The following is a 17,162-nucleotide window of genomic DNA, read 5'->3' on the forward strand; positions in this document are numbered from 1 at the left end:
TACAAAAAAAATACTTAAATACTTTAATACCAAATGACCTTCTACCACACAGGTTTGTTGTCAAGTTTATTAATTCTTACATATGTGAGTGTCATCATATATATAATATACTAAGTTAAAATTGATCTTCCATTGCATATATATTGATTTTGGAAAAAAATATGTCCGTCATGCTACTCAAAAACTTAGATCCACCGAATAGCTTATGTAATAGCACGTACATAGAAAAATTATGATACTGGTCAATGTACTTTTAAGTATATTTCTATCCCTGAATTCAACTTTCGTCCTCCGAAATTAAAGAATATCCTTCTAAATTTGTGTGAAAATAATTTTAGGTATGTTTATATTTTGCAATTATAATAAATAAAGCACAAGGACAAACATCCTAAATATTAGACTATATTTATTGCAATATGTTTTCTTACACGAACAACTATATGTTACACTTTCAAAAGGAATATCAATACCGACAACAAGAGTTTTCGTTACGGCAGAGCAACCAAAGTATTAGAAAGAAATTAACATATACAAAAAAAAACATCATTTACAAAAAAGTGTTCGGTAAGACATCATCACATCAAATACTTTTAAACTATAATACATAATTATCTAACTAACATGACTAAATTGATCATTTGTGTAAGTTCTAATGATATCCTTTTATTTTTGAATCATGTATTATGCTAATGTAATAATATTTTTTTTGACATTTAGATGATTTAAATGTTTAAACCATTATATGTCATTATTAACGTGCAATACTATATATATATATATATATATATATATATATATATATATATATATATATATATATATATATATATATATATATTTTATATTATTTAAATTGTATCTATTTTAGTGAACCAATTCGACTACATAAGTTATTCACATAGTTAGGATGTTGATGGAGCAGTGTAGGGAAAGGAAGCGAGATTTACATATGGTGTTCATCGACTTAGAGAAGGCATACGATAAAATGCGGAGAAAGGTGTTATGGAGATGTTTGAAGTTTAGCGAAGTTCCTATTGCATACATTAGGGCTAATCAAGACATGTACGATGGAGCTAAGATTCCGATAAGGACAATGGGAGGAGACTCTGAACACTTTCCGGTTGTGATGGGGTTGCATCAGGGGTCAACCCTTAGCCCATTTCTGATTGATGAGTCGCGAGGTGGTGTTAACGAGAGGTTAGATGTTTGGAGGCAAGGTTAGAGGTTTGGAGGAAAACCTCGGAGTTTAAATGTTTCAAGTTGAGCAGGACCAAAACAGAATATTTGGAGTGCAAGTTCAGTAGCGCGACTCAGGTTGTGGACAAAGACGTGCGGATTGATTCACAGTCATTCCTAGGAGAGAAAATTTCAAGTACCTTGGATCTGTTATACAAGAGAATGGGGAGATTAACGAGGATGTCATACATCATATTGGGGTGGATGGATGAAATGGAGGCTTGCTTATGGTGTTCTGTGTGATGAGAATGTGCCGTCAAGACTTAAAGATAAGTTCTATAGAGCGGTGATCAGACCGACTGTGCTATATGGGGTAGAGTGTTGGACAATCAAGAACTCCCATGTACAGAAGATGAAGGTGTCTGAAATGAAGATGTTAAGATGGATGTGCGGGCATACCAGGTTGGATAGAATTAGAAATGAAGTTATCTCGGACAAGGTTGGTGTGGCCCCCGTGGAGGATAAGATACGGGAGGCGAGACTTAGATGGTTCAGGCATGTTAAGAGGAGAGCACTAATGCTCCCGTGAAGAGGCGTGAGAGGCCGGCGTTGGAGGACCAATGGAGAGGTAGAGGCAGACCGAAGAAGTATTGGGGTGAGGTGATTAGGCAGGATACGACGTTGCTCCAGCTGACCGAGGACATGACAATAGATAAGGTGTGGAAGTTGAGAATGAAGGTAGAGGGTTAGGTAGCCGAGTGTTGTCCTTGTTTATCATAATAGCTTTGATGCATCTCTTAGTGTCCTTCGGGTTCTTCTTTTTATCTCTAGATTGATGTTATTTCTTATTGTTGACTTTTTTCAGTTTTCTGTTTGCATTACTTAGTGTTAGTTTTGTATATTGATTTTGGTTGTTAGATTGGTTTGCATGTTATTGTCCTTTTCTCTTTTTTCTCCCTGAGCTGAGGGTCTGCCCAAAACAGTCTCTCTGCCTTTAAAGGTAGGGATAAGGTCTGCGTACACTCTGTCCTCCCCAAACCCACTTATGAGACTACATTGGGTTTGTTATTGTTGCTGCTCTTCTTCAAAGTTCTTTAAGAAAGTTAAGATTAAAATGAAAAGGTTTATCCAAATTTTGTGTAAAACGAAATACATGTATTATGTTATAGTTGGTATATCTCCCTTTTAGTCTAATAAACCAAATATATATATCTATCAATAAAAGTATATATGTGCACAAAATAATCACGCCATTTTGTAATCTCATATTATAATTCTCACATTATAATCCCTATATAACTTATTCACAAATCAAATTTTATATTACTATTACTTAATTTATATAACTTATACTAAAATCTATGAATTATTTTATACGAAATAAAATATAAGATAAGAAAATATACTCACATTATGCAAATAAAAGTAACTATTCCCAAATAAATATTCTCGTATTAGAATATCTCTACATAACAATTCATGCAATTATTTATCCCCATAAAATCCATATAATTAATATTTACAACATCTAATAATGGACTAATAAAATACAAACAAGAAAAAGTGAAAACAAAGTATGGATACTAAGCAAAAAGGGGTCATGGCCAATCCACGTTTATAGTACACCTAATGATAGTCCAAAGAATTCTCTTCACCACTACTTTCCTATAAATTTTTGAAGTCCTCCACTTTCCTTTCTCCTATAGTACCATCTTCATCATCTCCTCCCTTTTTCCATATAAATCTTGTTACTCCTATCTGCTAACTTTTCTTTTCACCTTCTCCCCCCTCTCTCTCTCTCTGTATATATCAAATATATAGAGAGAGAAAACAAAATTTTCAAAAAAAAAAAAAAAAAGAATTAAGCATATGAGCCAATATTGTTGAAATACATTTCCAAAATGTTGCCATTTGAAAGCATTCAAGAGGCAGAGATGTCTCTGGGGAGGAACTTGACATTTGCAGAGACATTATGGTTCAAATACACAGCTGATAAATCAGATTTGTATCTTTATTGTCACAACACCATTTTCTTGATCATTTTTTACACATTGGTCCCTTTACCTATGGTGATTATTGAGCTACTAAGGTCCAAGAAGTTGGAAATTTACAAGATTCAACCCAAGATCAGATTTTCTTTATCTGAAATGATGGAATGCTACAGAAAAGTCCTTACCACTTTTGTATTTGCTGTCAGTCCACTACAGTTCTTCTCTTACCCTATTATTCAGGTGTGTGTTCGCGCACCTTATATAATTTCTTTTTCTGTACATTGACTGTGTAAATTTTCGTACATTATCGGTAACAATAAAATAACTTGTTATATATTAAGTTAAAATATCATGTTAGTGTGAAAAAAAAATTAGACTATCGATATATATCAGTTAAATTGTTTGCATGTGAGATCACCATTATGTGATGTTGCATGAATAAATACTTTTGTTTCATACAATTTCTGAGTATTTTAAAGTTGTTAAGGCAAAAGGTGAGGAGGAGGGGCTCATATGTATTAAGAATTAAGAATTAAGATTAAGTTTAGTTAAGGAAATTAACACGCAAATTAATTTATGTTTCTGTATGTAAATTCTGTTGAATTATAGGATGCCTCTCTCAATTTTCCCTCTCCTAATCATCGTAAAAGTTTTTTTTTTTTTAATTTAAAAAGTTGGATTCTCCTTTTTGATGCAAATGATGTGAAATTCTTACATTTTATTACATGTGGAAAACTGCCAATATTACCTTGCATGTATGGGTTAGGTCTAAATTTACCCATAGAAAATTCTGAAGCATTTCCTTAATTTCATTTATACATGTATATATTTTGAAAGTATTAATTTGAAGCACTAGCTTGGAGATATATAATATCCAGATTAAGGTATCAAAAATAGCTTACAGACAATGACGTGTACTTCGTTGAATTGACGAGTTTTCACTAATTTATACTGAAAGTTTCGATTTCTTGATTACAGTTTAAGTCAAGGGATTAACAAACGTTTAATCAACTCTAAAACGATTGTGTTGAGATTTTGACATTTGTTTTCTCCTCCATCTTCTTACCTGTGGATTTATAATATTCTCGTACTTTCTTATACTTAGACATTTGTTTGCTTTTGCTTTGCATCTTTCTTCTGAATTTAATGTTATTTCTATTTTTTCTATGATTTATGTGATGATACTAATATTGTCTTCCTTTTTTCTTTTTATTTTCTTGAGCCGAGGGTCTTTCGGATGCAACCTCTCTACTCCTTCGGGGTAGGGGTAAGGTCTGCATACACACTATCCTCCCCATACCCCAATAGTGGAATTTTACTTGGTGGTTGATGTTGTTGTTTCTTATACTTAATTAGACTTATATTATTACCAGTTATTTCTTTTGCTTCAGTTGTCTTGTTATCCTGCTGTTTTGGTACTGTTTCCATCCCTTGATTTATATATTACTGTTTTCTTTTCAACAAATGTTGTTGTCATGATTCTCCTGAGCCGAAGGTCTTTCGGAAATAGTATTTCTACCTTCACAAGGTAAGGATAAGATTGCGTATACACTGCTCTCCCCAAACTTTACTTGTGAAATTACGCTGAATTTTTTACTGTTGTTTTTTCCTCCCTCTCCCACTTCCCTTTTTTCTTTTTTTTTTTGTAAACCAGACATCTTGGTAAATTAAATAAGCTTAAATGCAGCCCAAAATTTGATGTTCTTGGAAGAAAAGGCCAAGAAAGATAGAATATTTTTCTCATTATTGATTTTTGTAGTCTTACTTGAGTTTTTGTGCAGTGGGTTGGAATAAGGACAAGTTTGCCCCTGCCATCTGCATCAGAAGTGTTGTGGCAATTACTGGTTTATTTCTTAGTTGAAGACTATGCAAACTATTGGCTTCACAGAATGCTCCATCACTATAAATGGGGTTATGACAAAATACACAGAATACATCATGAATATGTGGCCCCAATTGGTTTTGCAGCACCTTATGCTCATTGGGCTGAGATTATTATCTTGGGCTTGGCTTCTTTCCTTGGCCCACTTATGGTCCCTTGTCACATGTTTACCTTTTGGCTTTGGTTTGTCTTGAGGCAAATTGAAGCCATTGAAACTCATAGCGGGTACATATGATAATTTTATTAATTTCCATTTCAAAAAGCATTAGTTTAGCGGCCAAGAGATCACAATTCAAATCTTAACGTCACGAGCAGTTGAGCCTTTTTTTTAGTACTTCCTATCAACTTTTTTTTGTTTTTAATATATTATGCAGCTATGAATTTCCATGGAGTCCTTCAAAATATATACCATTTTATGGGGGAGCAATATATCATGACTATCACCATTTTGTTGGGGAAAGTTGTCACAGCAACTTTGCTTCAGTCTTCACTTACTGTGATTACATCTATGGAACCGACAAGGTGAGTCCACTATTAACTTTATATACACAAGAGAAATTTCAGTAGACAAAATGATTTCCTAAAAAACATTTTAAAAAAAGAGTTAAAACTATATATTGATAAAAGACCACATGTTGGTAAGCTGTTTAACAATATTGACATGTAAAACAATTTCCTTTTCTTTTTTCCTTCTGTAGCTTATCTCAAAAAACAAAAGAAAAAAATATTGAGGTTTTTGTTTTTGACGGTTTAGAATTTATATATTATTTATTATAGACTTTACTTTGATTTTAATTAATGTTTTACCCTCTCCTACAACTTCCATTTTCCAGGGGTACCGGTACCAGAAGGAAGTCTTCGAAAAGGTATCAACAAAAATATAGCTGGCTGTTATTTAGGAATTAACTAATGTGTCCTAAATATTAATTTTTCGGGATACAAATATCCTAAATTGTTCTGAAATTAAAATTTTTAATTCAACTTTCAAGACAAAATAAGTATACCGTTAATCCCTGAATATCGGCCCTAAGAATGGTTGTTTGTGTCCTCCCCCCTCATTAGCTTTTATTTTTCTTCCTATTTTCGTAAGGTAGAAATTAAATAGTAGAAGAAAGCATGTTTTGTACTCTAACTTGTGTTTTTTTGTGAATATGACAGAGAAGAGAGAAATTGAGAAGCATGGAAGACAATGTTAATGGATCTACAACTCCCTTCAAATCTGAATAAATGATGAAATAACTTTTTGAAACTCTGCCCTTTTCATGTGTAATCCATTTCTCTCTCTCTTTTGAAGACAAGTTTGTTTTAGTAATATGTTGGATTAAGTGTGATTGTGCTCCTCTATCGGGCACTGGTTATAAGTGCTTGAATAGTATGTGTTTTTCATGTAAGCTTAATTAAGTAACAGTTGTAGTTCTATGGCTAGTTCTATATGAGTATATGACTATCTTTTGCAACGATATTAAGCTATACTACCAGGGGCGTATGCAAGAATTTTTGTAAGTGGTGTCGAAATTTATAGAAGAACTGGAATGCTACTTTGATTATCATACTTTTATGACAAGAAATAACCTTAGTTTATTGGTTTTGTTGAGTCTTAAGTTAAAAAAGATTTTGAATTCAATTCTACTTAATCATAATTTTTAACTACAAAGGCTCTCTCAAATATTTACAAAAGAAAAATGTGCTAGTTGAGATTTGAATCTTTGACCTCTTAGAACAAAATCAAGCACAAAACCAACACACCAAGGCATAATTTATGTCAAGTGGTGTCATTTTTTCTTACTTATCCGTTTCCGTACAGTATTAATATATATAATTAGTAAAATTTTCCGACAAAGTGGTGTCGTATGACACCGCTTGAGGAAGCGTTCATCCGCCCCTGTATACTACTTTACATTTTCCTTTTGATTTTATACAATGCAAGTATACTTAACGTTGCACTAATTGACTATAATTTATTCAAATCTTGAACCATTTTTACATTTCACTAGTAAAATGCCCTACACTAGTACTATGCTGGTTAATCAAGAGAACAGACGTGAAAGATTGAAATATACACCATTTGTTTTTGTTTTTGTTTTTTAAATGAAAAAAGAAATAAGAGAAAAACCTCTCTATCTCTTAAAGGTTGAAATTTAAAGACTGAAATGCCAAATATACTTCAAGACGATTCTTCAAAATAGCACGGTCTAGCTAGTTTTCGGACTAATCATTCAAAAATAGACAGCGTTTGCCAAGTCATTGAAAAATAGCCACTACTTTGCTGCAACAGAGACCGGTCAACATAATATACTGGAGTTCGGTGCACCTGTGTATGAACTTCCAGCATATTATGTTGAACCGGTATACTTTACTGGCTCCAATATAATATACTGGAGACTGGAGCACCGATGCTTCAAACTCCAGTATATTATGCTGGAGTATTTTTCGGATTTTGAACAGTGTTTTCGTTCAGATTTATCTTTACATAAAAAATGGCTAAATTTCGATTACTTTTGGAACTGTGACTATTTTTGAATGACCACTTGTGAAGCTGGCTATTTTTAAATTTCTCCCTCGATTTATCAATCTATTTTGATAATTTTGGGAGAATTACAGCTAACAATGAGCCCGTCTAGCTCAGTTGGTAGAGCGCAAGGCTCTTAACCTTGTGGTCGTGGGTTCGAGCCCCACGGTGGGCGTTTGATGTTTTTGTTATGTATCAACTGCTCTCGCTAATTACATACCTTTCGACAAGTTGATCAACTAGCAGATCTGTTTTCACTTTATACAGCCAGAGGATAGAGTTTTTTTTCTTTTTGGTTAAAATGTCAAGCGATGTGATTGAAGGAAAAAAGAATTAGTTTTTAAAGACACCAATTAGTTATTAAATAAGCCTCCGCAACTTTAATTTGGGCAAAAATTTATCCGTATCGGTTGTTTATGTCTATCTATAAGGCTTTCTTTCTCCCTTCCATCCACTCTAGCTACTACAAGGACTGTGCCATGCTTTTTCCCTTTGGTATTTTAAATACAGTAGTTTAGTTTGTTAGCTATCTAAACGCTCATTTTATTGGCGATGATTTAATTTCTCACCTTGTTATCCTCTTCTCTATTTCTCGATTTCCTCCCTTATGTATAATAAAAGAAGAAAAAGTTATATATTTCATATGTTGTAGCAGGTTACTTATCTCCATTTTCATGTTATTAATCTTCCTTATTATGGACAATATGTATCTATAATCAAAATAATTTGATAATGTAAATTTTTGTTTTATTGACATGTAACAGGTAAATTTGGATCTAAGTTGCATGAAAATTATTATTTGGATAAAGAATAAAGGGTACAAGGAATTACAAGCATATTGTGCGGACAATCCTACATGGCTTGGATAAACTTTATGGAGTAGCGTTATCTCCATAAATGAAATCACTATTGAAACTTTCATAACGAGCATTAATGTTTTTGATAAGGCTCTTGAAGGATTTAACTGCTTTTTGGGGAGACTTGAAGACTTAAGTTCCTCTCGAATGTATTAAAATCTCCCATCACTATTATTGTCCAATAACGGTTTTAAATCTACGACATGAGTGGGTCTTCATAAACTCCATGAACATTGAAAGTTATACTTTCAGCCCAATAACCCAAATTTTGAGTGTAATTTGCATCTATATCCACTTTTCACGTTTTAATTTGTGCCCGCTTTGCAAAAAAAATTGCAAGCGTACCCACTTTTTGGCGTAACTTTAGCATACGGGGCTGAAGTAGCAAAGGCAATCACGCAATACTTCAGCATTCTAGTAGACGAGACTGAAGTATTGTTTTTTTAACTGACGAATTTCAGCTCTAGAGCTGAAGTTTTTGTTCTGTAACTGGCAAACTTCAGCTCTAGAACTGAAGTTTTGCTGAAGTTTTTGTTTTGTAACTGGCGAACTTCAGCTCTAGAGCTGAAGTTTTTGTTTGTAACTAATGAACTTCAGCTCTAGAGCTGAGGTTTTTGTTTTCTAACTGGCTTATGGTTTTCATGCTTCCTAGAGGCTTAAACTAAACCATCTATCAAAACAGATGATGTTAAAAGATGGCACAAACAAAGGGGTTTTCGTTGTGATTCAAACCAGTTAGTCTCAGCATAAACAAATAAAAAATTTGTGCATTTTTTCTACAACGAAAAGTTTTCAACGCACTTATACAGATTTATGATAAGTTGATTTATTTATTCAAACCTGTTGGTCTCAGTTAGCTGCTTCTTCTATAGTTTTAGTTAGCTGACGCTTCAACGCATCTACTGCCACCATTCAATCAAGGACCTTTAGTCACGGACTTCAGAAAGAGGTTGAGGGCAGATATAACTTTGAGGAGGAGAAGGAGAAGGAGAAAGGTGACGAAATTCTTTAAAAAGTGGGTACAAGTTAAAAGTTTTTTAAAAAATGGGTATATGTTAAATGGGGCCCACAAAATAGGGCGCCCCGTGCAATTTTTACAAATTTTGATGATGGTTTCTCTATATATTTATCTATATTTATATACTATATTAAAAGTACGAAGACCCTTAGCGAAATGTCGTTCGCCTTTTTTACCCTTTAAAAATAAAGTTCACACTAGATAAAATAGTCATTTAATTATTTTCCTAATATTTCGAACCTAGAAATTCCTTGAAATTTGGTTATTAAATTTTTTCTTATTTAAATTAGATATTTATTACTTTAAATCGATTAAAAATTTTTCCTTAAATAAATATTTAAAAAGTCAGTCGTTTGGAGACAAAAGTTATAGACATTCCTTTGAAGTAGTTTTGGCAATCAAGTGATATCCTAATGACTCCAATTGTCTCACGATGAACAAAATAATTTTTTAACATTAATGGATAATTTCTTTTTTCTTGAAGTATAATTTTACTTCACTTAGTATTTGCAATACACTACATTAATTTATTTTAATTATGTGATAAATAATGTGAAACTAAAATAAAAAACTACTAAATTTATAGGAAAATAATGTTTCATTTTTCTTTTAGTTTTTTTTTTCTTCAATCAATTTAGACTATTATAAAAGCATAAAAATTTAATGTAAAATTGATCGACCTTTTCATCATTAAAAATAAATTTAAGATTGGAAAAAATCATCATTTCATTAGCACTTTCAGAGTATTTAGAACGTTAAAATTAACTAAAATTCTGACTATTAAATCTTTTCTAGTTGAACTATATAGGAACTTATAATATTTAGGAATATTAACATAGTAAGATTACTTTTATAAATACACTAAGTTAATTTTCTGGAGAATTCATAATTTTAGGAATTATTATTTCACCCGAAACAACAATAATCCATGTGACATTAGAAGTTTTCCACTTTAAAATACCGAGAGACGAAAACTTAAAGTAAAAGTATTTGGCTATTGAAAAAAAAGTCAATGTACTTCTAATGTTGAATCAGATCAACTAGGACATAAATAAAGCATTGGTTCGAACACTTTTAGATTGCTAAAATTATAAAAATCTAAGGTTGATAATGTTGAAATAGTTAGCTATTTTAAGGTATTCATTTTAAGAATGTTAATAAATTATTTTCAAAAGTGTTGTCATAGAGTTTGAGAGCTTCTCATGGGGTCGATAAATCTATCTAGCGGATAGATATTGCATGTAATCACAAATAAGTATCAAATTGGAAATATGTGGCTAACTGATATTAGCCATTATTATTGAGCTAAAGAGAAGAACAATATTTATTAGCATGTATAGTCTCTTTATCATGATAATAGTTAAATATACCTAGAAAAGATGATGTGGGAACCTAAATCTATCCCTAATGAAAGTCTAAATAAAAAGGTATTTGTAGAGCAGAGACATTCTTTTATTGAGTTGGATAAATGTGATTAATGTTCTAGATTTTTCTTAGGAATTTGGTTTTTTAAATTTTTTTATCATTCAGAACTTTTGTGAATAACATCAATGCAATTTTTCTAAAATTTGAATTTATTAATATGAAATACACGCACAACGCGCGTACTCTAAGACTAGTATATATAAACACATATGTTGTTCTCGTGGTCCCATAGTACCAAGCAGTTGCATTAAATGCTAGTTTTCCATGGGATCAATACTTGAAAACTCTCGCATTATAAATAAATAAGGCTCGTACTGTTCAAGAAAATCTCCTATGAACATCTATTTTTGATGAAATTTTTAGGTCGCATATATTGATATTTCACGAAATAATTCGAAAGGTTTATTTTTGTGCATTGAAAATTCCAACGAACTTAAACCTCTGTTTGTTGCGGGAATAGACTCCAATTACTAATTAAAGCCAAAATAGCATGGAGTAGCCATTTTTTCGAATGGCTATTCAAAATTAGCCATCACTGCTGATGTCATTGATTTCTAGCCATTTTAACTTAAAATATATAGATAATTGACATTTTTGCCCTTCTTCTTTTAAACGTCCTTTTTAGTTAGTTTTTTTTACATTGCTTTTTCACTTTCTTCCTAGTTTTTCTCTTGAGAACACTGTACGAATTTTTGCGACTTCTGTAGGTCAAATTTTGGTTTGCATTTTGTACTGTACGGACTTTTGCGACATTTATAGATCAAATTTTCGTCTAGTTTCATATGGGTAAATGTGGTTTTTACAGTACTGTTGATGAATTTCATTCTAATTGTTGCTTTATTTATTTTAATTTCGTTAATGTGAGCGTTTAAATTTTCGTGGCATTTAACATCGACGATTTTTTTTATTTTTTTTCCTGTTCAGTTGTTAGACTTATTTCTAATAATTGTGTCACTCTGTTCTTAGTTTTATGCTGTAATCATTGCGTAACTTGTTTTCATAAGTTGTTCAACTGTTTTGTAGTCGCTGATATTAGGGTGAATTTTAAGTAGTTTGTTACTTCTACTGCACTATAGATTGCTGGATTTCTTCTCAGAACTTGAAATCCAGAATAATGTGCTAGACTTCATACTTCAAAATTTGATTCTAGTATATTACCCTAGAAGTCATTGTATACTATGTTGTTTTTTAATTAGTTTGTTGGTTTCTACTTTAGTATAGTTTGCTGGGAATTATTGTCATGTAATTCAAAATTTGGTTTCAGCATATTATATTGGAAGTCTGATCTCCAACGGCTTAGCGTCCAGTATTTTATACTGGATAAGTATATTATATTGAAGTTCTTTTTATTTTTGATAACTTATTTCAAATAATAATTTGCATATGTCTTTTTTATATGTTGTATTTGTTAGCGGAAACGTAAAAGAAAGAACACAAGATTTAACGTGGTTCGGATCAAAATAATCTTACATCCATCATAGAACAGTTGCCTTTTTAATATTAAAAAGGAAGGGGAGAGTTCCCAATTACACTTAAGAGAATTTCTCTCTTAACTCTCTACTCACTACAATGTGTTGTATTATTTTTGGGATGATTTCTACAAATGAAGGAGTGCATCTATTTATAGAGGTAAAGACCTCCTCTTGATGTCATTGGTGACATCAAACTACCTCCTCTTGATGTCATGAGTGACATCAAAGGAGGAAGCTTCCTCCTAGCATCCACACCAACTCTTTCCATCAACTCTTCCAATTGGCATGCCATTGTTGACTAAACATAAACCAACACCTTCAATCTCCACCTTGGTTTGCGTTTCGAGCGTGCGTGTGAACAGCTATGGCCAAAACTTCTAAGCTTACTGGGCAACCCCGCTGTAAGAAACAAGAAGAATCAAATCATTGTTGAACATACCACCTCCACCTAACAACTGTTCTCTTCGGAGTTGCATCAGTTGATGCACACCCCCGCCAAGTCCTTGCAGTGTGGAAACTTAGCGAGTGGGACTATCTTGGTCAACATATCTGCAACATTATCATCTGTGATAACCTTCACGACTTTGATAGTTCCCTCTTCAACAACATCTCGAATAAAATGAAATCTGACATCAATGTGTTTAGTGCGCTCATGAAATCTCTGATTTTTCATTAGATGAATAGCACTCTGACTATCACATCTAAGAGTTGATTCCAGCTGAACCAAACTCAATTCCGCTACTAAACCTTTCCTTCACCGCCTTCGCTGCTGCCATATATTCTGCTTCTGTCGTAGACAAAGCGACAATCGACTGCAGAGTCGACTTCCAACTAACGGCACTGCCAACGAGGGTAAAGATGTATCCAGTTGTGGACCTTCTTCTGTCAAGATCTCCTGCATAGTCAGAATCTACATAACCGAGAATTGAAATACCTCCACCACTTTTTCAAAAGGTCAGACCAACACCAGAAGCTCCTTTGAGATATCTCAATATCCACTTGACAGCTTCCCAATGCCTCTTTCCTGGGATGGACATGTATCTACTTACCACACTTACAGATTGAGCAATATCTGGACGTGTGCATACCATAGCATACATAATGCTACCAACTGCACTGGCATAAGGAATCTTTGACATATGCTCTACCTCATCCTCGGACTGAGGCATTTGTAACTCTGAAAGTTTAAAATGAGGAGCTAATGGTGTACTTACAGGCTTGCACGTATGCATATTGAATCTCTTGAGAACCCTTTCAATATACCTCTTCTGAGAAAGATGTACAACACTGTCTTCTCTTAAAATCTCCATACCAAGGATTTTCTTTGCAGCTCCTAAATCCTTCATGTCAAATTCCTTACTCAACAGTTTCTTCAAAGCATTTATCTCTGTAATGTTGTTAGCAGCAATAAGCATATCATCAACATACAACAGTAAATAAATCATTGAGTTACCAGACATCTTCTTGTGATACACACAGCTATCAAATGCACTCCTTGAGAAATCATGTGTAGTCATGAATGCATCAAACCTCTTGTACCACTGTCTAGGGGATTGCTTCAAACCATACAAAGACTTCTTTAGTTGGCATACGTGATCTTCTTTTCCCTCAGCTAGGAAACCTTCAGGCTGATCCATATAGATTGTCTCTTCTAGATCACCGTGTAAGAAAGTAGTTTTGACATCAAGCTGTTGAAGCTCCAAGTCAAATTGGGCAACCAATGCTAGTAGCACGCGAATTGAGCTATGCTTCACGACTGGAGAGAAAATCTCATTGTAGTCAATTCCCTCCTTCTGACTGAATCCTTTTGCAACCAATCTCGCCTTGAACCTAGCATCTTCCACTTCAGGAATTCCCTCTTTCTTTCGGTAGACCCACTTGCATCCAACTGTCCTCTTCCCCTTTTGTCTTTTCACTAAGACCCATGTCTGATTCTTGTGAAGAGACTCCATCTCTTCAGTCATGGCTAACCGCCATTGTACAGCATCCTTGCAAGAAGTTGCTTTAATAATCTATTTTTGTGCAGCTACGAACGCATATGCAATCATTTGCTTGATTTATAAGGCGTTCCGGTTCTCGTGTTTGCCTCTTCTCCCTCCCCTTTGCAATTGTGTATGGTTCATTGACAGCAAGTTCTTCAAGGTCTACATCTTCTGACTCATCTTTAACCTGAGTCTCTTGATCCTTTTCCTTGGCAAGCTCCACCGGAAGCTCCACCTGCTCGTCGTTCTTGTTTCCTGAAAACTCCACGGAAACTTTACGGGGATCAAGTATAGAGGATTCATCAAAGGTGACATCTCTACTAACTATAAATTTGAGTAAAGACAAACACCAAAGTTTGTACCCTTTTACTCCATCCACATACCCTACGAATATGGCCTTCTTAGCCCTTGGTTCAAGCTTTCCTTCATTAACGTGATAATAAGCTGGACACCCAAATACTCGTAAGTATGAATAGTTAGAGGGTTCACCTGACCATACCTCATTCGGAGTCTTAAAGTCAATTGCTGATGCTGGAGATCGATTGACAATATGAGCAGCAGTGTGAACTGCTTCAGCCCAAAATACTTTGGACATTTTGGCTTGTAGGAGCATACAACGAGCCTTTTCAAGAAGAGTTTTGTTCATTCTCTCGGCAACTCCATTCTGTTGTGGGGTATGCCTGACAGTCCTATATCTTGAGATCCCATGAACCTTGCAGAATTCATTAAACTCTTCATTGCAAAACTTCAAGCCATTGTCTATGCAAAGATACTTGATTTTCCGCTCCATTTGATTTTCAACCAAAATCTTAGACTCTTTAAATGCTTCAAAAGCATCACTTTTTGCCTTCAAAAAATGCACCCAAACCTTTCGTGAGAAATTATCAATAAAAGTGAGAAGATACCTCCTTTTGCCCTTCGATGGAAGTTTAGAGGGACCCCATAAATCTGAATGGATGTAGTCTAGCACTCCTCTTGTCTTGTGTTTGCCAGTGTTGAAGCTGACCTTCTTTTGCTTCCCTAGAACGCATTGCTCACAGAAGTCAAGTGTGCTGATCTTCTCACCTTCCAAAAGGTTACGATTGCTCAACATCTCCAGTCCACGTGCGCTCATATGACCCAGTCTCATGTGCCATAGTCTTGCATTGTCATCATTAGATAACTGCACTGTAGATGCATTTTCAGAGCCAACAATGGTGCTTCCGGCCAATGTGTAAAGGCCATTCTCCAGCTTGCCTTTCAGCATGACTAAAGAACCTTTAGTCACCTTTATAGTTCCTGCTTCGCTCATGTACCTGTAGCCTTGTTCATCCAGAGTACTCAGGGAGATCAAATTCTTCTTCAGATCAGGAACATGACGGACTTGTGTAATAGTCCTCACGACTCCATCATGGTAGTGAACCCAAACTAAGCCAATGCCAACTATTGCACAAGTTGCATTATTGCCCATTACTACGGTTCCTCCACTTTTCTCATAGCTGCTAAACCAGTCTTTTCGGAACGTCATATGCAGAGTGCAAACAGAGTCTAACACCCATTTGTTTCCATAACTACTATTATTATTACACGATGTTGTTAGTACATAATCATTATCAAAATCATGTACCTGTTCAACTGTGGATGCACTCACCTTTTCCTTGGACTTTGACATTGGGCAGTCTCGTTCAAAGTGCCCCTTCTTGCCACAACCCCAACACTCTGTATTCTTCTTGTTCATACGAGACTTTGATCTGTGCTTTGATTTGCTCTTTCCCTGTTGGCTAGTCCGGCCTCTCACAAAGAGCCCACTTGCCTGGTCATCTCTATCTCCTTCAATGTGCCTCCGCACATCACTAGAGTTAAGTGTCTGCCGCACTTGCTCAAGCTTGATAGGCTCCTTGCTATACATCATTGAATTCTCAATATCACGATATCCTGAAGTCAATAAAAATAGCAAAGCACATGCAAGCGTCTCCTCCTCCTTTTTAATTCCTGCAATCTGTAAGTCCATGACAAGTTTATTGAACGCATCTAAATGATCTTGTAACGAAGTACCTGACCCCATCTTAAATGTGTGAAGACGATGTTGTAACAACATCCTTGTTGTCACTGATCGGTCTTGGTATAGCCCTTCTAGCTTTTCCCATAACTGTTTGGCCGTCTCTTCGGTACCCGTACTCACTTCACAAAGCACGTTAGGTGCAAGGGATAGTTGGATTGCACTCAATGCATCCCCTTCAATCTTCTCCTTGTCGGGAGTTGATATATCCTTAGGATACTTTCCGTCAATAGCATGGATTGAACCTTCCCTCCGTAGTAACGCCATCATCTGGATCTTCCAGATATTGAAGTTGTTGCGTCCACTGAATCTATCAATTTCAAACTTCATGGAACTCATCTTTGCTTGTTCTTCCTCCTTGGATAGTTAAAGAATCATGTTTCTCTGATACTAATTGTTAGCGGAAACGTAAAAGAAAGAACACAAGATTTAACGTGGTTCGGATCAAAATAATCCTACGTCCACCAGAGAACAGTTGCCTTTTTAATATTAACAAAGGAAGGGGAGAGTTCTCAATTACACTTAAGAGAATTTCTCTCTTAACTCTCTACTCACTACAATGTATTGTATTATTTTTGGGATGGTTTCTACAAATGAAGGAGTGCATCTATTTATAGAGGTAAATACCTCCTCTTGATGTCATTGGTGACATCAAACTACCTCCTCTTGATGTCATGGGTGACATCAAAGGAGGAAGCTTCCTCCTAGCATCCACACCAACTCTTTCCACCAACTCTTCCAATTGGCATGCCATTGTTGACTAAACATAAACCAACACCTTCAGTATTTGATTATGTTTTTTCATTCTACTT

At 34.6% G+C, this 17,162-nt stretch overlaps 1 protein-coding gene and 1 non-coding gene across 2 annotated transcripts; both read left to right on the forward strand.

Annotated features, from left to right (window-relative positions):
- Positions 1-2,791: 2,791 nt before the first annotated feature.
- On the forward strand, positions 2,792-6,483 carry LOC107828110 (methylsterol monooxygenase 1-1). Its single transcript, XM_016655367.2, has 5 exons — positions 2,792-3,407; positions 4,949-5,274; positions 5,424-5,571; positions 5,883-5,915; positions 6,208-6,483. The coding sequence occupies exons 1-5, from the start codon at positions 3,078-3,080 to the stop codon at positions 6,274-6,276; spliced, it is 906 nt and encodes a 301-aa protein (XP_016510853.1). The 5' UTR covers positions 2,792-3,077; the 3' UTR covers positions 6,277-6,483.
- A 1,177-nt stretch (positions 6,484-7,660) lies between these two features.
- TRNAK-CUU (transfer RNA lysine (anticodon CUU)) lies at positions 7,661-7,733 on the forward strand. Its single transcript has one exon. It is a non-coding gene; the product is annotated as a tRNA-Lys (tRNA).
- Positions 7,734-17,162: the final 9,429 nt, after the last annotated feature.

The sequence above is a fragment of the Nicotiana tabacum genome, chromosome 7 (assembly GCF_000715075.1).
Source record: "Nicotiana tabacum cultivar K326 chromosome 7, ASM71507v2, whole genome shotgun sequence".
Classification (NCBI taxonomy): Eukaryota; Viridiplantae; Streptophyta; class Magnoliopsida; order Solanales; family Solanaceae; genus Nicotiana; species Nicotiana tabacum.

Bases quoted from the DNA above. Each gene is read 5' to 3' on its own strand.
- LOC107828110 (XM_016655367.2), top strand. From the start codon at position 3,078: ATGTTGCCATTTGAAAGCATTCAAGAGGCAGAGATGTCTCTGGGGAGG. The intron at 5,572-5,882 runs GTGAGTCCACTA...TCCATTTTCCAG, and splicing joins ACATCTATGGAACCGACAAG to GGGTACCGGTACCAGAAGGA. The intron at 5,916-6,207 runs GTATCAACAAAA...TGAATATGACAG, and splicing joins AGAAGGAAGTCTTCGAAAAG to AGAAGAGAGAAATTGAGAAG.